The sequence below is a fragment of the Callospermophilus lateralis genome, chromosome 10, assembly GCF_048772815.1.
Source record: "Callospermophilus lateralis isolate mCalLat2 chromosome 10, mCalLat2.hap1, whole genome shotgun sequence".
Taxonomy (NCBI): domain Eukaryota; kingdom Metazoa; phylum Chordata; class Mammalia; order Rodentia; family Sciuridae; genus Callospermophilus; species Callospermophilus lateralis.
In genome coordinates this window covers 11,375,841-11,397,177 of record NC_135314.1, presented here as the reverse complement: position 1 = coordinate 11,397,177, position 21,337 = coordinate 11,375,841, and the positions used below count along the sequence as shown (strand labels likewise).

Genomic DNA, 21,337 nt, shown 5'->3' with positions numbered 1-21,337 from the left:
TTCCAGGGTTATTTTCTCCGTTACTGAGAAATGTGGGGATATTTTAATCCCGGGTCTTGTGGGATTCCTTTAAATGCTCTCAAACAATGGCATGTTTAGGGAGTTTATGGGCTTTATTTTGTTTTATACCTTTGGAAATAGAAGGGCTCCAAGACAACCCCGCAGTTCTATTGTCAAGGAGAGCAGCTGCGTTTGTCCAGGAAGAGTGCTTGGAAACTGGATTTCAGGGATTTGTACTCTCAAAAAGAGCCAGAGCAGAAGTCAGCAAATTCATCCCAATTAGCACTTAAATGGTTCTTTTCAGGGAGTGTTGTGCTCATTCCATAAAAAGTGCTTCTGCAGCACCTGAAACATGGAGGAAAATGTTTAACTCTCAGGACAAACTCAGGCTAAGCTGGGAAGCAGTGGGTTAGGGGTGCTTCTCATCCTTCCTTCTCTGGGGCTTTCACTTCCATAGACTGGCCCCTGATCTCTTCTCACAATATCATCGTGTTAGTTCATTTGTGTCATTATAACGAGAGTGCCCTAGGGCATGCAACTTTATAAAGAAAAGAGGTCTCATTTGGCTCACAGTTCTAGTCCAAGGCCATACCTGTTGACTGGCCTTCTCGTTACAGTCTCCCGTCCTCTCCTAGTACCACAGGATGAAAGACAAAGCACATGCGTGTGTGTCCTCGTCTTCTTATAAAGCGGTCACTATTTCAATCATGGGGCTCTACCTCGATGACCTTATCCAATCGTCATCAGCTTCCAAGGTCCCACCTCTCAACAGCAGCATCAGATTAAATTTCCCTCCTCTTAAAACCTCACTAAGGGGATCTCATTTCAACACATGAACCTGTGGCGGACACACTGAAACCACAGGCAGGCCACAGCCCCCCTGTTCTCTCCAGAGAAGGAAATGGACAGGCTCGGCCACTATGTGAGGTGCTCTGCTTCAAGGGTTTCTTATCAGCTGTAGATCAACTGGTGAGCAGGATGGACGTCCATTTTCCAGAGGAGGAAACCAAGGAGCACAGAGGTAACAGTGCCATCTGTTGAAGGCCAGCCTGAGCTTCCAGAGTCTGAACTCCCTCCACAGGGCACGTGGCCTCCGAATTGGCCCCCCTGGTGCAGGATTGGGAGTGCCCCGAGCATCATGCTGCTGCTTTGTGTAAATAACCAACATTTAAAATGTTTTCATTGATCTCATTCATGATGTAAATGTAAGCTCTAAGTGAAAATCCACTCTCCTATCTCAGGACTAATTCTACTCTCAATTTATATATTGATTGTCACTTTTCCACGTTTTATTGCTGCATTATAGTTGTGCATAATGGTGGGGTTTGTCGTTACCTATTTGTGCATGCACATAATGGAACAATATGAGTTGGCCAATATCGCTCCCCAGCATGTCCCCCTCCGTCCCTTCTTCCCACCCCTGGTTCCTTTCCTCTACTTTACAGATCTCCCTTTGAGTTTTATGACAATGTCCCTCCTCACCTTTTTTCCCTTTTTCCTCTCTAGCTTCCACATATGAGAGGAAACATACAGCCCTTGACCTTCTGAGTTTGGCTTATTTAACTTAACATGATGGTCTCTAGTGCCATCCATTTTCCTACAAATGACATAATTTCATTTTTCTTTTAAGGCTAAATAAAACTTCATTGTGTACACATGCCACATTTTCTTTATCCATTCAACTGTAGATGGGCATCCAGGCCGGTTCCACAGTTTGACTATTGTGAATTGTATAAACATGGGTACACACGTGTCACTACAGGATGACGATGATCTTAATTCCTTAGGATAAATACCAAGGAATGGCATAGTTGGGTCGTACGGTGGCTCCATGCCTGGTCTTCTGAGCAGCCTCCACACTGATTTCCACAGTGGTTGTCCTAATTGACATAATCCCACCAACAGTGTTCCTTTCCCTCCACATCCTCTCCAGCACTTATTACTATTTGTATTCTCGATGACGGCCTTTCTAACTGGTGTGAGATGAAATCTCAGTGGAATTTTGATTGGCATTTCCCTAATTGTTAACAATGTTAAACATTTTTTTTTCATGGATTTGTGAACCATTTGAATTTCTTCTTTTGAGAAGTGTCTGCTTAATTATCATTGGCCCACTTATTAATCAGGTTATTTCATTTTTTTGGTGTTAAGTTTTTTGAGTTCTTTATGCATTCTTCTGTCAGAAGAATAGTTAGCAAGAATTTTCTTCCATTCTGTAGGTTCTCTCTTCACATTCCTAATTGCTTCCTGGGCTGTTTAGAAGCTTTTTAATTTGATGTCATCTCATTTATAAACCCTTGGCATTATTTCCTGAGTTTTAGGGATCCTATTAAGAAAGTTGTGGGCTGGGAATGTGGCTCAAGTGGTAGCGCGCTCGCCTGGCAAGCGTGCAGCCGGGGTTCGATCCTCAGCACCACATACAAACAAAGATGTTGTGTCCGCCGAAAACTAAAAAATAAATATTAAAAAAATTCTCTCTCTGCCTCTCTCTCTCTGTCTCTCTCTCTCTTAAAAAATATCTCTCTCTCTTTAAAAAAAAATTCTCTGTCTCTCTCTCTCTCTCAATCCCCCCTCTGGCCTCTCTCTTAAAAAAAAAAAAAAAAAAAAAGAAAGTTGTTGCCTGTGCCTAAAAGCTGGAGAGTTCACCCTACATTTTCTTCTAGGAGTTGCATAGTTTCTGATCTAATTCTGAGATCTCTGGTTCATTTTGAGTTGATTTTTGTGAAGGGTGAGAAATAAAGGTCTAGTCTCATTCTTCGACATATGGATGACCAATTTTCCCAACATATTGGTTAAAACCTCTGTCTTTTTGTCAATGTATGTTTTGACACCTTTGTCAAGGATCAGATGACTATAGGCATGTAGTTTTGTTGCTGCATCTTCTGTTCTATATCATTGGTCTACGTGTCTGTTTTTATGCCAGCATCAGGCAGTTTTTTGTATGGTAGCTCCATAGTGTAGTTTGAAGTCAGGTGTTGTGATGCCTTCAGTATTTTTCTTTCCTTCCTTCCTTCCTTCCTTCCTTCCTTCCTTCCTTCCTTCCTTCCTTCCTTAGAATTGCTTTGGCTATTCTTGGTCTTTTACTCTTCCAAATGATTGTTCAGGCTTTTTTTTTCCTAGTTCTGTGAAGAATATCACTGATCCTTTGATGGGCATTGCATTGCATCTGCATGTTGTTTTTGGTAGTACGACCATTTTAACTATATTAATTCTGCCTATCCGTGAACTTGGGAGGCCTTTCCATCTTCTAGTGTCTTCTTCAATTTTTATCCCTTTTATTATAAATGGGATTGTTAAAGACTTTCTTTGCATTTATTGAGATGACAACATGATTTTTGTCCTTGATTCTATTTATGATTTGGGCATGTTTATTGATTTGGGCATGTTAAACCATCCTTGCATCTCTCAAATATAACCAATTTGCTGCTTCTCCTTGTTTTCAAGCTCCATTCTCATGGTATATCAAATTCCATCCTTTCCCTTTCAGACTGTGGCTGTCTTTAGAGTCCATTTGCTTCTGCTGTTCACTTTGTGATTGTGCAATTTTTGAGTCAGTACCACAGTGAAGAGTGTGACTGAGAGGCCAATTAATGAGACATCTAATCCCTTTCATCCCCTTAGTAATTTAACTCATAGTCTTAAAGAAATGATTCCACCAATGATGATTGCTGGTCATGTGGAATGGGTTCGGCAACAACATCCCCAAACAGTAAGCTGTTTTGGGTACTTCTCAAAGTCTTACCATCGTCCTATTTAACATAAACCCCAGCTGGCAGGATGCTGGAGTGTTAGCCAGGGTAGGCTAGGTGCTTGAAGCAAACAAACCCCAAGTCCCCATGTCATCACAGAATAAAGGATTTCTTCCTGCTGATGTCGTAGTTCACTGGGATTGGAAATGGGGGAGGCTCTGCTCCATGCAGTCATCTGGGGACCCAGTTCCCTCCATCTGGCCCCTCCCCTGACTTCTGGGGTTCTCTTCCTGTCCTTTGTCCACACATGATAGCAGCTAGGGGAAAGCAAGACATAGAGGACTGCACAGGGGTCTCAAGGGCTAGACCTACAAATGACAAACGTCCCTCTGCCCTCTTTCCATTGCCCAGAACCTTCCAGTGGCTCTCTCTACTGCAAAGTCGGGGGGCGGGGGCTGGAAAATATATTTTCCCATACAAAAAGAAAGTTTCCTCTCCACCCTATCTAGGCTCTCCGTTCACCATCTCTCCTCCCCTAGTTTGTTTTGGGGCCAGGATCTAAGTTCATCACTTAAGAGTAGTAATAACTACTCCATGTCACCCATATTTCTCATGATTCTATCACAATCCCTGCCCCATCTCAGGTATCTAGGAAATAGACTGATGATTCTAGTTCTCATCCTAATTACCTCCAGGTTCAGCTTCTTAGTCTGAACTTGGATTTAGAGAAAGGACTTAGACTCACATCTAGCTTCACCTTTTTGTTTTTTTTTGGTGCTGGGGATGAACCCAGGACCTTGTGCATGCTAGACAAATATTCTACCACTGAGCTACCCTGCAACCCTAAATCACTTTTTGATCTTTTTGCCTGCCACATGGAGCCCAATCCTACTCTTCACCTGCCATGGGGCCTTTCCTTTATTCTTAGAAATACTGACTCATTGCTTCTATGCATTCTCAACAACATACAAAAGAAAAAAGAACACTCTTTTCTGGAAAAGGACTTCAAACATGTAGAGACACCTCTGAATGTTTGTGAATAAAAGGGAGTGGTCTCTTATCTGCAGCATTTACAAGAGGAGGGTGCCACTTAATTTTTTTTTTTTTTTTTTTTTTTTTTAAGGGGAAGGAGTGGGAGGCAAAGTCTTAACAATTGAATTCCATTCTCTTCCCAGAAGCAAGGTTGTGAAATTGGCCCCTGGTGATTGGGGAACTTTATAGCACATGGATATGGTGTGCTCAGAGTGGCTCAGGCGGCGTTAGAGCCTGGGAAATGTGGACATCACTGTAACAGAAAAGAAAGAGGGGAAGAATTTGCAGCACATTTGATCTCCTCTAAATATTAGTAACTTTCTAGATCTTAATTATAAGGAAGAAAGAAGAGAGAGATGGAGAAGTTTCATTCCTTGCAAGCTCAACGGTGACATTTCTGGGTTGTGAGGGCAGCTGCTGAACTAAAAATACTTTTCTCTCGGTGGTCCAGAGCTGAGAGGGCACTGGGAGTGGAGTTTGATTGGTGCGGGGTTGTTCAGCACTTCACCAATGGGATCTCTATGTTAGTTAATTTTTTTTTTTTTTTTGAGATTTACAGTAGTAATATCTTAGAGTTGTGCAGTGGCTTATCATAGATAAAAGATGTATATGCCCATTGCATTATCTGATCCTCACACTGCTACCTGGGGACATCAGTTCCTCAAAGTGAGCACGACAGTCAGTCACCACGATCCCAGTTTGAACCTTAGTCTTGAGATTTGTAATCCCCACCCTCTATCACTGGCTTACTCATGATGATTCTGTGGCCACATGGCCCTCTGAAATCCTCCAGGTTAGATGCAGGCCTTGGCCTAGACACAGTGATGTGTTTAACCTAAAGCCTCAGAAGCCTGATGCAAAAAGGTGGGGGTTGGTCAAGACTTGGGCCTGCTCTGGTCTTCGGGCATCCCGGGGGACACTGGCATCGCTGGCTCTGAGAAGTCCTTCAGGGAAGAATGTGTTGACCTTGACTTATCCCAGCAAGCCCCAGGCTTTATTTTGCCATAGAAATGCCTTCCCTGACTCTGCAAAACACCCATTATCCCATGCAACACTTTGAAAATGAGTTGTTTCCACCTTTCTGGTCATTCTCTAGTCCCTGATTGCTTGTATGCAAATGAGTTTTCACCGTCAATGTGATGGGCATGGTCCCAAGAAGACTTGCCCAAATCTTTCTGAGGATGGAGGAGAGCTCCCACTGCTCTTTAGGGTCTCACTTCCCAGGAATTCTTCCTCTTTGTTTAAAAAAAGGAAAACCTAAAAACCCATATTAAACTACCCCAAGCCTTGCAGGATATTGCTTTGAGGAAGGTTCTAGCCATGGCCATAGCTTAAGGAGCTTCTCTGCCATGGGGTGTTCACCAGGAAAGGGTGTCTTGGAGCTTCCTAAACTGCATCAGCCACCTAAGCTTCATGAAGGTGAAGCCAATGAACAGTCCACACCCTCCCGTTTCCCTTGCCCACCAGTGTAAACAGGATCAACAGAGCTTGTCAGGCTCTACTGGATTCTAAGGACTGACTTTTTTAAGAACTTGCACTTTCATATTCTTTCCAGAGAGCAAAGACTTACCTATAAAATTAGAGTTAAGACTGAAGAAACTCTGGTAGAGAGTATGAAGAAATTAAACATTTTGGACTCATCCAATATGATAGAGAATCTGATCCAGAGTGAACCATTACCAAAAAAATAGCGTTAATAGATTTTTTTTTTTTAATGGTTCTCTTTTAAACCAGCCAAGAAACCCAGGTGTGGGGAAGCTAAGTAGTGTGTGGACTCTGCCCAGCACATTGCAAAGAATGGGCTTGCCCACTGAGCAGCGGATACGCTTTTGCAAAGCGCTCTAGACTGGGAGCAGCTCATCCGTCATCTGCCCTTTGTTCAAGAACTGCCTTGGCAGCAGGCTCCTGCTCCACCCTGCCTCCCACCTTCATCTTAGGATGTGCTCATTCCGGAGGTATCCTCACTCTCAGCCCTGGCATCCTCATTTCCAGAACCTTCTCTAGAAGGGGGTTCAGCCATAGAACCCCCTGCTACGGCTACTCTGGGACATCTCCATGATCTGCAATGACTCTACCTTCAAAGGACTTTTGACTGCAACCTGCCTCTCCAGCTTGTTGGTGTAGTTGCCTCAGTGTGACCTCGCTGGCCCAGCAGGACTCCTCCTCCCTTGGACCTCTCCCCTCTCCTGTGTCATTTCCTTCCCTGTATTTAGCATGGGGCTCATAATTTTAAGCAATCTCTTGCCAATAGTTACTTTCAAACTTGGACCACAGCCTACCTGGGACCTAGGACTCATTTGCATGTTCATTTACATACACACATACACATATGCATACACTTCCAAGTATAAACATTCCAGAGTCTCTCCCTAAACATCAATTCTTACAACCATCGCCCCATGTCTCTCCTCTTCATCAGGGTGTTGCAACAGTCACTTGTATAAACTGTTCGCTTCCTGTGACTATTGTAACAAATTACCACGATCTTAGTGGCTTAAGTCAGCACAAGTTTAATCGTACTGTATGAGGTCAGAAGTGTAAAATGAAGGTGTTGGCCAGGCTGCTTCATTCGGAGGCTCCAGGAAATCTCTTCCCTTGCCTTTTCCGCCTACCCTCTTGGCTCCAGGCTGTGTCACACCTGATTCCTTGTAACATTTCCTTTTTTGACCCTTGTGCTTCCCTCATTTTGAGAACGCTTGTGATTACCTTGGACCCTCCCAGATAATCCAGGGTAGTCTCTCCCTCTCAGGATCCTTGGCTTAATCATATCTACAGAGTCCCTTGTACAATGTAAGGTAACCTAATCCAAGTCCTGGGGGTTAAGAGAGGTGGACATCTTTGGAGCCATTTCTCTGCCTATCATGTGGGCCATTTGATTTTCCCAACCTACACTTACTTTTCAGCCTTTGCTAAACAGGATCCCCGCACTCACCTCCACCGTCACAAATGGCTTCAGCCTGGTCCCTCATGTCCTCCACGTTGCTTAAATCAATGGGTAGTTGTAAATGTCTTCCCTGACAAACAGAAGACGGTGAAGGAAGGAACCTTGTAGGACCATGAGTGTGTGGGACCATGGCTGGTCCTTGTGAGAGAGATTCTGGCTGTCACTCTGACTTCCTGTGTTCTTGTGTGAGTGTGGTTGGCTGCAGAGGGGTTCAGTGCCCCCCTTGCTCTGTAAACCCTCCAAGGCTCCACGGTGTCTCAGCTCGTATCACTAGTTTAAAATGGCTGGCCAGATAACTACAGATGAATTTTTTTAAACAAACCCTTTCATTTACCTACCTTCAAATGACAGTGCATAAATCCTGGATAGCAGGGTGAACTTTCCACCCAGTACAGCCTTTGTGTACCATTCAGACCAAGAACCAAGCATTGCCAGCTCCCCTGGACCCGCTCAGCCCCTCCCCACTGCTGAACCCTGTCTGCAGTTCTGCCCTGGGGGGCATAGGGATCTTTTTCGTTTGTTTTTCATTTCAAACAGACTTTATTTTTAAAGAAGCATTAGTTTCATAGCAAAACTGAACAGGAAGTAGTTTCCCTGTACCTGCCTCCCTCCACGGGCTCTTCTGCAATAGACATCCAACTGGAGTGTCTGTTACAACTGGTGGACATGGACCTCTACAGACACGTCTTTGCCACCCGGCATCCATAGCCTACACTAGAGTTCACTCTGGATGTTGTACATGCTAAAAGTTTGGACAATGGAAGTGGCATGTAGGCACCATTGCCGTGTCATACACAGTCATCCCACTGCCTAAATCTCCTGTGCACCACACACTCACCCTGCTTCCTCACTCACTCCTGTCAGCCTCCGATCGTTTTTTAACCGTCTCCATAGTTTTATCTTTCCCAGAATGTCATAGGGCTGGACATACACTCATGGTATGTAGGCTTTTCAGACTGGCTTCTTCCATTTCATAATATTAGTTTATTATTAATTTAATTTAATATTGATTTAAATTTCCTCCGTGTCTTTTGGTGGCTTGATGGTTCATTTTATTTTGACACCGACTCTTATCCACAGTCTGGATGTGGGCAAAGAGTTTGAAGAAGGCATTGAACTAAATTTAGTGCAAGTTTTATTGCTAACGTATCTTCTTTGTACTGCATAGGGTTAGGGCTGAGGTGGGGGCTCCCTCTGCCTCAGAGCACAAAAGGCCCAATTGAGCTCAAACTTGTTAGTTCTGCACATTGAGCCATTGAGGTTCTGCCCTCAGAATTCCATTTTCAGAGTGAGAATATGGTATGTTATGGTTTGGTTTGGTATGGTATGGTATGGTATGGTATGGTATGGTGTGGTATGGTATGGTGGGTATGGTATGGTGTGGTATGGTGGGTATGGTATGGTATGGTATGGTATGGTGTGGTATGGTATGGTATGGTGGGTATGGTATGGAGGGTGTGGTATGGTGGGTATGGTGTGGTATGGTGGGTATGGTATGGTGTGGTATGGTATGTTGTGGTATGGTATGGTGTGGTATGGTATGGTATGGTATGGTGGGTATGGTATGATATGGTATGGTATGGTGGGTATGGTGTGGTATGGTATGATATGGTATGGTGGATATGGTATGGTATGGTGGGTATGGTATGGTGGGTATGGTATGGTGGGTATGGTGTGGTTGGTATGATATGATATGGTGGGTATGGTATGGTGTGGTATGGTATGATATGGTATGGTATGGTATGGTATTATATGGTATGGTGGGTATGGTATGGTGGGTATAGTATGGTGGGTATGGTGTGGTATGGTATGTTGTGGTATGGTATGGTGGGTATGGTATGGAGGGTATGGTATGGTGGGTATGGTGTGGTATGGTTTGGTATGGTATGGTATGGTGGGTATGGTATGGTATGGTGGGTATGGAATAATGGGTATGGTATGGTGGGTATGGTATGGTATGGTATGGTATGATATGGTATGGTGGGTATGGTATGGTGGGTATGGTATGGTATGGTATGGTATGATATGGTATGGTGGGTATGGTATGGTATGGTGGGTATGGAATGGTGGGTATGGTATGGTGGGTATGGTGTGGTATGGTATGATATGGTATGGTGGGTATGGTATGGTGGGTATGGTATGGTATGATATGATATGATATGGTATGGTGGGTATGGTATGGTGGGTATGGTATGGTGGGTATGGTATGGTGGGTATGGTATGGTATGTTATGGTATGGTATGGTATGGTGGATATGGTATGGTGGGTATGGTATGGTATGTTATAGTATGGTATGGTATGGTGGGTATGGTATGGTGGGTATGGTATGGTGGGTATGGTATGGGGCCACTGAACTGCACACACGTGTTTTGATTCAGATGGTTCCACAGAGGTCAAGTTCTGTTTAGATGGGCTAGACTCTGTGACAAACAGAGTGAAGAAAGATAATGGCCCAACACAGCCAAAGCTTCTTTGTCACCCATTTGACAGTCTGTGGAGCAGGCACCCCTTCTGTCCAGGAATGTGGAGCAAGGTCCCTCCTGCGTTGTGGCTCCATAGCCCCCAGAGTCTTGTCATTTCTTTCATGTAGCTGGATAACACACAATTCCATTGGAAAGACCATGAACTTTAAGCCAAAGTCATGCTCTTAGAATCACTGGGTATGGTAGCCAGCTTTTCACTCATCAGGGTCCTGGGACTGATACAGTCATGGACAAGAAGCTTTTGATAAGAAGTCTGAAGAGAGAGAACTAAGTAGTGGGCTCGCAGTCTTGGGTGCTGGCCTAGAGGTAGCATCATTGTGACCCTGGGTCCCTGGAAGCAGCATGTGGCTCATAGTGAGATCCCACAAAGGAGACTGGAATGGCTAGTGTCCTTCACCTTGTCAGGTTCCACCTGGGTGCCCTTCAGGGAGACCCTGGCCCAGGGCTCAGGACCTTGGAGGGCCTCAGCATGGCCTCTGATGTGTCTGGCCAGGTGCACCATGATGGTGATGTTGGCTGTTTGTGCCGGACTCAGACACACTGGTGCCTGGTGCCCCTCAGGGTTAGGGTTAGGGTTGGGGTTAGGGTTAGGGTTAGACTTTGCTCCTCCAAGGGGATTCCCTCAGGGTAGTTGAATTTGTGGTCCTTCTCATGATGGTTTTCTTTCTTTTTTTATTTGTGCCTTATAGCTGTACATACTGGTGGGATTTTTTAAGGTTTCAAGGGTGGAAATAAAAGTTTAGAGGGAGCTCAAGGCCTGGGTTAAGTGTGCTTGTAGGTGTTCGCAGCCCTCTTCAGAACATTCTAGATGGGTGAATGGGATGACCCCAGGCCAGACTATCTCAATCCCTTTGACTGTGAGTTTCCAGGAAGTTCAGGGAACTGATTTGGCCAGAAACTACATTCCTGGGAGGATTTTGAAACCTGAATGGAGCAACGTAAGCAGGGGTCATCGGTGTGGGAACCGGGCCTTCTGAAGCTGTCCTTCACTCCTCCCTCTCAGAGGTCGAGGGCTGCCAACTGCATCTCCCACACACCTCACCAGAAAGTCCCTGGCTCTGCTCCCAGCAGCCTGGCTGTCGACCTCGTGAGGTGTGAGAAGGAGGAAGGGAATCTCCGTTTTGGATAAACCTTCCTTCCTCCTTTCTGAGAAATGGTCCGGGGCCTGTGCCGGCCAGCTATGGTCAGAGCTCCCCAGAGTTCCTGCCCAGGACAGCTCCTCCAACTGGCCCGAGAAGTAGCTGAGGAGGCCCAGACCGGGAGCCCGTCTTAGTTTCCTCTGACTGCTGCAATAAATTGCCCACACTTGGGTGGCCAGACACACCAGAAATTCATTCCCCCAACATTTTGGAGGCCAGAAGTCTGGAGTCCAGGCGTCAGCAGGGCCACGCTCTCTCCTAAGGCTCCAAGGACTGCTCCTTCCTTGCCTCTCCCAGCTTCCCGCGGTGGCCGGCAATCCTTGGCCTTCCTTGGCTTGTGGATGTCCCTTCAGTTTTCACTCAGCTGTCTTCTGTGTTTCTTCTCCTCTTATAAGGACATGTGGTAGTAAGGGACCTCCTTACCCCAGTATGACCTCATTTTAACTAATTATGTCTGTAGTGACCCTATGTCCAAATGAGGTCACGTTCCGAGGTTCCTGGAGAACATATGCCTTCAGGGGACCATATTCAACCCACAGCAAACCCCACCATCCTTTCCCCCGTCTCCTCCCACACTCTTCCCCGCATGCCCTGCACAGTGCAGAGGGCCACCTGGCTTTCCTCTCCAGCAGGGGTGGGGACAGGCCCTGGAGAAGTTTCCCGAAGTGAAACTGCATCCCCTCACTCCAGCAAGGCCTGGGGGAGCAGAGAGCGCTGGTCTCCCTCAGGACAGGCATCCACAGGCTGCGGGGGGCTCCCACTCAGCGTGTTTTCCTCCTTTATAGAGGTACTTCCAGACTCCGTGGCTCCTGGCCAGTCCCCTCTGCTTCCTGAGGGGAGGGAGCCCTCAGAGCCTCACAGTGGCCATCCCAGACCACGGTTTCTGGCCCAGACATGAAAACTGGCATCTGCTCCTGGAACTCCAACTTGGCCACATCTGGTGGCTTCTCTACGGGAGCAGCTACGGCGGCTGCACCCCACGTCTTCCTGACGGAGCAGCCCCTCCTTCCCCGGGGGAACCAATGTCTTCCTGCTCCAAAACTATGAAGGAGTGGTGGGTTCCTGGGCCTCTTATAACCCGGCTAAATATTTTCCAGGTTACCTAACCAAACTCCTGCAGAACCACACCGCCTATGCCTGTGACGGGGACCACTTGAATCTGCAGTGCCCTCGGCATTCTACAATAAGTGTCCAATCGGCATTTTATGGGCAAGATTACCAAATGTGTAGTTCCCAGCAGCCTGCCTCCCAGAGGGAAGACAGCTTAACCTGTGTGGCACCCACCACCTTGCAGGTATTACCTTTTGTAGATGTGTTAAGATGATAAAATGATTTCAGCGCTCTCTCTCTCTCTCTCTCTCTCTCTCTCTCTCTCTCTCTCTCTCTGTCTCTTTCTCTGTCTCTCCCTGAATATGTATTTGTGAAGCAAATCCAGTCCTTGAAAATCTCAATTTGTACAAATCACCTATTTCACTGGTGAGCTATTATTTGCTTCTCAAAGGCCTTTACCAGAGTCCAAATAATCCCTACCTGTTGGAGAGCTCCCTTAGTACATTTGCAATATGAATCTATTCATAGGCATCTTCCTTACTGCACAGTTGGGCTTCAACCACTGGGTCCACATCCCCCACAAATTCCAAAGTAGAAAAGGAATTCTTTGGTGGAAACCATGAGTGTTTCTGTGAAGCAGATGTACAAGGTCACAATCAACTTCTTAGAGAATGACACGAGGAAGAGGAATATCAAAAACTATGGCTTGCTTCTCCACAAGATAATCACATTATTCTGGTTATTCTCTGGAGCTATATTGAGCAGCCTCTGCTGAATTATTTTTTCTTCTAGATAGAACCAGGAATTGGGGGAGGGAACTCTAAGTCATTCTCTTTTTTTGGGGGGTGGGGTATATTTGAGGAAAGATGGTATAGAGGGAGGGCAAACTAACATTCACTAATGGTTTTACACTACCCGTGGTTTTCAGTTACCCAAGCGACTTCCATACACTAATCCTGGCATTTTAAGTAGTTGGTCAAGATTATGGAGACACTTGGCCTGGGATTTTTTTTTTTTAGACTCCCAAGCTCCAGATGAATACACTGAAAGCTGGGTGTTTAGGTTAGGTGGAAAGTTAGAAGCAGTTTGATTTTGTCAGCTATGGAAAACACAGATTGAGATAAATTTACTGAGATAACTAAAGAGAAGGAGAATGACCTTCAATACTGTGTCCCTCTTCCTAGGGCCCAAAGAGGAGAGGCAGAAGTACTATGATGAGATGGAGGTTCTTCTGTTTCACACACGTTTATTGCTCTCATTCCAAGAACCTTGGTGTCCAGGCAGAGTCACGTGGTTGGTGAAAATATTAACCCGGGGCCAGAAAGAGTGGGTTGGAATGAATTCCTTGACGCGGCTTCCACACGCTGATGAGTGACAACATGTTTCTATGGAGGAGAGCAGTTAGTTTCCTGGTTTGCCCAACCTACCCTAATTCTCCCCTCAGGGGCCCCGTATCCCTGTTGACCTGCTCCATTGCTCTGCCCACCCAACCCTGGTGTCCAGCTGTCTGCTGCCCTCTTAGGTGCATAAAAAGTACTTTGGCCAGTGCCCAAAGGCCGGAAGTGCCTCCTTTGAGAAAGTGTGAACTCCTGGCAGGCGGGAGCTCCTGCTCCGCCAGGTGCCCCTGAGGGAAGAGGATGTTCCATTAGGCTGACAAGTTAGTATTTGTGAACACTGTTCTGAGGCTGTTCGGAGGCTCGTTTGCCAGAAGCATCCCTGTGCCCTGCTCTTTTATCCAGAGATCAAGAGGTCCTTTCCTTTGTGACGTTTAAGCTTAGCTGGGAACAGAGGCAAGGTGCTTCCTCCAAGAGAGTTTGCTTATGGCAGAGAGAGAGAGAGGGGACAGGTTGACATCCACTCAGGTGACCACGACTGGCCCAACCCAAGACTAATGTCAACAGGAAGTCCCCTCTCTGTGTTTTCCAGCTGGGACACAGCTTGTCCTCGAGGCGCCGTCCTGTGACATCTGAGTCACTTTTGGTGACCCTTGACCAGGCCAACATGCATCTTCCTCTGAGAGCAACACCTCCTGGGGAGTTGGGGGCTTCCCTGGGCATCTTTCTGTTGATAGGTCCACACCTGCTGGGCCCATGAGGTGACAGGTGACACCTAGTAGAGCCAGCATCCTTCAAGTCCTCAAGTCTGGGACCTCTGAGTTTAATCACAGACAGGGTTTGTTCCTTTTGGAAACCAGGAACTGGAAAAATAGCAGTAAAACACTGGAACTTTCTATGGCCCAGGGTCGGGTGGTCCATTAGCTTCCACAGAGCAGATTCATGATCAAATGAAGGAGCTGCCTAGAAAAAAAAGGAAAATCAGGAGAGAGAGAGAGAGAGAGAGAGAGAGAGAGAGAGATAGATATGAAGGAAAGCTTTAGAATAAATACTCAGCACAGTGCCTGAGTGTCCCCCTGAGTAAATTGCTCCACAAGGGAGACCTGAGACATGGGCTCTACACCCTTGAGTTTGATCATGGTAGGAATTAGCGGTAATTTTCACTTGTTGGTCTCTTGCTGGGTCATGAGCTGGAAAGACTTGGGATGTCTGGGGCCTGTCCCACTGACCAGCTATCCCTGCCTGGGCCACTATAGAGCTTCTCCTAAGGGGAGGAGCTGTATGGATGATTCCTGATCATCATTGCTATTTGACACTTGATATTGCCCATGTCCCCTGGAGACTCAGGAAGTCAGCACTTTTGCCAAAGGAATCAGCCCGAGCATCATCTGGAGCTGGTTGGGTGTTGGTCCTAAGATAATGGGTTCTGGCTCTGCTGGATCGGGTCTCTTCCTTTGGGAAGGAGCAGGGAGCCAGCACCCTCACCCACATGTGGGTGCTTCTGTCCTGAACACAGTTAGGCCAGGTGGGGAGGCTTACCCGCTCCTCAGAGCCCGGAGCAGCACAGGTGTGGGGGCTGGCGGACACGGTGTGCATTTACAAGCCTGTGCCTTTTCTACCCCTCCTTCTAGAAGGTGCTGGACGAGTGCCAGAACCAGCGGGCCTGCCACCTCCTGGTCAATAGCCGTGTCTTTGGACCTGACCTTTGTCCAGGAAGCAGTAAATATCTCCTGGTCTCCTTTAAATGCCAACCTAGTAAGTAACTTCTGAGGGGGGAACAGTGCTTGTGGGGTTGGTTCCCGGTTTCATGGAATCTCCTGATGAAAATTCTCTGCCCCTGGTGTTTATCCAACTCTGAAACCTTGTTAACAGAAACGTTGGGAAGAAAGAGAGACAGAGACAGACAGGCAGAAAGAATGCGTGTGTGTTTTTATAAATCCATGAACTTAAAAATCCTTCCCAGTGCGTAAAACTCAGTTTGACTGACACTGAACTATCAGAGGTGACAAGGAACAGCCATTGATTTTCCTCAAAATGCAGAACTAATTCTGCTTTTTAGAGGCAGTCCTGGTAGGACGCTGGAATCCTTGAGGACGGAGACAAGGAAGTCACCAGAGAAGATTGCTTCAAATGTTTAGAAACTGCCTTCTCTGATTTTTATAGATGGCCAAGACTCTGTTGGGCATTTTCATTCCAAGGAGAATGAGAGAGGGAGAAATCTCTCCTATCTGATTCTCATGCTTTTCTCCACTGACTCTTGCTATTTCTAATGCAAATTGGTTTTGTGATTAACCCTTTATCAGCCAAAAAAAATCCCTGTTCAATGAGTTGGTCATTCTTCCACGCACACAGCATGTGCCTGAGAAACACCAAGAGGGATTGTGTCCCTAGACTTTCTTAAGTAATCCGTTGAAAAAACAAATGATAGCAATAGCATTTAACCAAAACATAAGGAGTGATAATTTTTATAATTATCCCCACACAATCATTTTCACTTTTTGCATTTTGTTCTCTGTTGGTTCTCTTTCTGGAGCCCAGAATTCCCCAAGACACTGTAGCCTGGATGCTGGAGGGGAGGAGGCGCAGAGCCACATGGGTGCCACATCTCTACTGCACATCTGGGGAGAACCCCTGGATCCTCTCTGCAGACATCCAAGCTTCTCCTAAACCCTCTCCCTGCTAGGACCTGGAAATCTTGGAACTGCTCCTGTGGCTCTGCCCGGGTACTATGCATGCAAATGCACTCACACATTCACTAATTCACACACATTCACACCCACAACACATCCATGCACGTGCACACACCCAATCACACACTCACCACATGATCCATTGACACACACATCTTGTTCTATACACCCCTGCAGCATACACAATGCGATCACACATGCTCACACATACACACTATCACGCACACCCTCACACACTCACATACACACAATCACAAATACCCACAAACAGGTCTGAGTATTGCAGAACAGCCAGACCCCGCCCTGTGCTGTGTGCTCCATTACTCGATGCCTTGGAGAACTACAAAAATGTGTGCAAGATCCCCAGCGAGGTCGTGTTCCCTCCATTCCCTATGTCTCGGGTCTACAGAGAGTTTTGGTTCTGGTGAGGTCTTAGATCTAGGCAATTCTGGATCTGTTTCCCTTTCTGCTGTGAGCTGCTGTGTCCTCTAGGGTCATGTTCAGGACTCTCTCTGAGGCTCCAGGACTCAATTGTAAAAGAAGATCCTGCCGCTTCCCCACAGGGCTGTCATAGAGACTGTGGTGCATGTAAAATGTTCAGCACCAGACTTGTCATGACAGTGAGTGCAGTCACCGGAAGCTCTCATCCAAGTAAGAAGATAGTCATTCTTGGGAAAGGTCTGAGTGACCGAGGGCAGTGAGGGGAATGGCCTGGCCTCTCCTGGGTGAGGGAAATGGCAGGGCACACTGTACAGAATTTAAAAATGCAAGTGACCAAATGCTTGTCTGCATTTTGATGTCACCATGTTCTGGCTATCGTAAGAAATGCCCGTAATAAGATACATTTATCATGGCAAATTGTTCCGCTGCCCATCTTTAAAAGGCTATTACTGATAAGCAACTGTACAGATGGTTCCAGACTTAGGATGTTTACGTGTAGCTTCATCATGGTGTGAGAGTGATACACATTCAGTAGAAACCAATTTTTTTTTTTTTCTTTTTGGTGCTGGGGATTGAGCCTAGCAAATTTCAAATTTTGATCTCTGCCCAGGCTAGCAGTATGCAGTACGATCCTCTCTTGCAATGCTGAACTATGGCTGCAAGCCACAGCTCCCAGCCAGTCATCCAGCCACCAGGGGAGATAACCAATACTTTACAGTGCGCTCTGCTGGTAAGCGATGAGGTTAGGTAGATTAGGCATATTAAATGAATTAAATTCTGATTAAAAAACATGATTTCTGTTTAAAAATGATATTATCAACTCATGATGGGTTTATGAGAACATAACCCCATTGCAAGCCGAGGAGCCCCTGTGTGAGTATTGTTAAAAAGAGATGGGGTGTCCCACACAGCCCTGTAATGGGTAGAATCAGGAGGGAGAATTTCATTCCGGGGTCCTCTACGCAGGGTCACGGTGCTACCTCCCAAGCTCCTGTGCAGCTCCTCACCTACGAGGCAGGAGTGTCGGTGAGTCACTTCTGGAGGGCAGCCCTTACCCCTCACTGCAGAGCAAATGAGCCCCAAAGCAAATCCTAGTCCTCTAAGAAAAGTAGTAACTATATTAGCAGTCCCATTGTCCCTTGGAGCCCAGAAAGGCCACTCTTAGGTGAGGTAGCACATTCCCAAAGAACCAAATGACTAAATACAATACAACAGTGACCCCCAGGACATATGTGACAGACACAGGCCCCTCCACTTCCAACGATGATTTACCTGTAACCTGGAGACAGAAATCTCTGGAGGCCTCACACGTGCAGGTGCTTTGTTACCTTGGGTGGGTTCTGCTGGCCTCCAGGCTACCTTCAAAGAAAGGCCTTTGGCAACTCAGAGATGTGGCTAATAGATACATTTCATGATGTGCCTTTAAAAAAAAATTCTAATTTTTCAACATTCTGACCAAATAAATGAAAATCTAGTCTTATTTAAAAAAATAAAAAAAAGTTTCCATTTTTGAGATGAAGCTTGGTTTTGTCTTGCCTTTTCCTGCCCTTTTTTGGTGGGACAAGCTCTGGCCCTGGCAGGCATTCTTCACATGTTCTGCTGTTCTCCTAGTTGGAAGTGGGTGCTTGGCCTCTGGTCTGCATTAAATTCACCCTGGGCCCTTGAAGTCAGAAAAAAATGTCAGTGTTGGTGGGACTTAGCATAATGCATGGAAATCCTCATGCGTTTGTGGAGATGACTCACCCCAAAGACTCAAAGCCTCCAAAGTCAGGGTCAGGGTCAATATGTTTTTTTTTTATTTAGAAAAAAGGAAATAAGTTTTCCCTGGCTCTAAGTTCAAACTGCTATGCTGTTTCCAGTGGGCAGGTAAAGGGCCTTCTACACATTTACCCAGCCGCTGGTGCCCGCTGCATGTGGTTCTTCCCAGTGTCAAACTAACAGGCGGGGTGGTGGTTTGGGAACTAGACAGGGTAGGAATTTTGTGCATCTGTAACATGAATTCTGCTCTGAGCCTTTGATTAATCCTGAATGCTCTCATTTTATGTACAGTAGTACTCCCTTATCCACAGAGAATGTATTCCAAGATCTCCAGTGGATGCCCAAAACCACAGAGAATACTCAACCTTGTGTGTACTGTATTTTTCCTATATATATGCACCTATGAGAAAGTTTGATTTATAAATTAGACACAGTAAGAGATTAACAACAATTAATAATAAAACAGAACAATTATACCAACATACTATAGTAAAATCACAAGCATCAATATAACCTTGTGCTTTGGGACCATTATCAAGTAAAATACAAATAATTTGAACACAAGTACTGCAATACAGTGACAGTCAATCTGGTAACCAAGACAGCTAGTAAATGACTATCAGGCAGGTAGCACATATCAAGTGGACACACTAAAAAAAGGGGTGATTCATGTCCTGGGTGGGATAGAGCCAGGTGGCCAAATATTTCAACATACTACTCACTACTCAGAATAGTACACAATTTAAGATTGATTGTATATCCTCTTCTGAGAAGTGTCTGTTCATGTCCTGGGCCTATTTATTGATTGGGGTATTTGTTTTTTGGGGGAGCCACTGTGAGACCCTGTTTCTAAATAAAATACAAAAAAAAAAAAAAAATAGGGCTGGGGATGTGGCTCAGTGGTCAAGGGCCCCTGAGTTCAATTCCTGGTATTCTCTCCCCCACACAAAAAAGGTGAGTATCAGTTATTATTAAGTTAGTATAGTTTTGTAGCATACAGATCATGCATTTGAGTGCACAGTTTGATGATCTTTAGTATATATCTACTGAGTTTTGCTTCCATGACCACAGTCCAGCTGTAGAACATTTCTACCATCTCAAAACGCTTCCCGTGTCCATTTTCTATTACTCTTTGTTGACATCCCCTCAGGAAACCACTCATCTACATCCTGCCTCTGAAGACTTCCCTTTTTGAATATATTGTATACAGACACATGTCACATAATTACGTTTTGGTCAGTGACGGGCCACCTATATGACAATGGTCCCATAAACTGACCGTGGGTCTGGAAAATTCCTATCAACTAGTATTTTTACAGTGCTTTTTCAGTGTGTAGATGTGTTTAGGTGCACTCATACTTACCATTGTGTTACGATTGCCTGTGGTGTTCAGGAGAGTAACACACTATTCCAGATAGCGTAGGTGTGTAGTAGACGGTACCATCTAGATATGGGGAATTAACTGTGATGCTCACCCAGTGATAAAATTCCCTCGTGACACATTTCTCAGAACTTATTCCCATTGTCAATTAACACACGGTGACTGCACCATAGTCCCCCTTTATCCATGGGGAATGTGTTACAAGACCCCCAGTGGGTGCCTGAAATATATGTGATTTTTTTCCTTATACATACTTACCTATGATAAAGTTTAATTTATAAACAAGGCACAGTAAGAGTTTAACAACAATGATAATAAAATATTTATAACAATTACTATAATAAAAATTATGGGAATGTAGTCAATCTTTCTGGAATTTTCCATTGGCTACTTTCAGACTGTGGGTAGCTGAAAACCTAGAAGGCAGGAGCTAGGATGATGTGGGGACAGCTGTAAATGGAACTATAGGATACGCAGTCTTTCGTGGCTGGAGTGTTAGCAAATACGTTAAAAATAAAATCATCATTAAAACCTTTCACTGATTGAAAGATTTGGGGATATGCTATTAAAAAATAAAGTGTTTTCTTTGACAGTGGACTTATAATGTCACTGTATAATATTCAAAGAATTTGTTATGGCAAACAGATAAGCAAACTTTGCCTACCTGGGTTCCTGGTTGTGGGGCAGCTCCTTACACTTCCACAAACAGGGATTCTTTACAGACTCAGCACCTTCTTTTGGCCCAGTTTCCTAGCAAAATAATAATGTCATAATAGTAGTAGTAATAGTAGTTTGCTTTTATAGCATCTCTGCTTCTCTTTCGTCTCTGGGGAAGCGGATGGTGGCATTGGCAGTGTGGTTTTCCTGGGTACTTCTCCAGGTGACTCCTGGTCTTTCCCTGTGAGAGTCCCAGGTCCACATTTAAAGGGTCCTGCAGTGAAGGAATCTGTCAGTGGGGAGGGAGCGGCTCCGGGGCGTCCGGGTCTCTGCCCCCTTCACCTGGCATCTGTTCCTTGCACCTTGGTATCACTCCTGGGGTCTCCCTGCTGTCGGCAGGTCACTTTCCACTGCTTCCTGCAGAGGACTTTGTTTCCCAGGGTCACAGATGCCCTTGGCAGACAGGTCCTGAGCACAGCTCAGGGGACAGGCCGCCAGGACTTGGACAGTGCTCACGGTTCCTGTTGCTTCCGGGGGAGCTGATGGTGCCGCTGGCTTTTGTTTCCTCTCCAGATGAACTGAAAAACAAAACCGTGTGTGAAGACCAGGAGCTGAAGCTGCACTGCCACCAATCCAAGTTCCTCAACATCTACTCCGCCACCTACGGCAGGAGGACCCAGGAGAGGGACACCTGCGCCTCCGAGGCCCAGCGGCTGCCCCCCTTCGGTGCGTGTTTTTG

General features: G+C 45.7%; 1 protein-coding gene across 2 annotated transcripts in view; it reads left to right on the top strand.

Moving 5' to 3' along the window:
- The window catches only part of Eva1c (eva-1 homolog C), a 75,580-nt gene that overhangs the window by 24,099 nt on the left and 30,144 nt on the right, over positions 1 to 21,337 (top strand). Inside the window, exons 2-4 of one of the 2 annotated variants that reach the window (XM_076868264.2) lie at positions 12,385 to 12,581; positions 15,303 to 15,426; positions 21,172 to 21,324. In XM_076868264.2, the coding sequence (XP_076724379.2) occupies positions 12,385 to 12,581; positions 15,303 to 15,426; positions 21,172 to 21,324 (474 nt within the window). The remainder of the gene's footprint in view (positions 1 to 12,384; positions 12,582 to 15,302; positions 15,427 to 21,171; positions 21,325 to 21,337) is intronic. The other variant, XM_076868265.2, reaches the window with a different exon arrangement.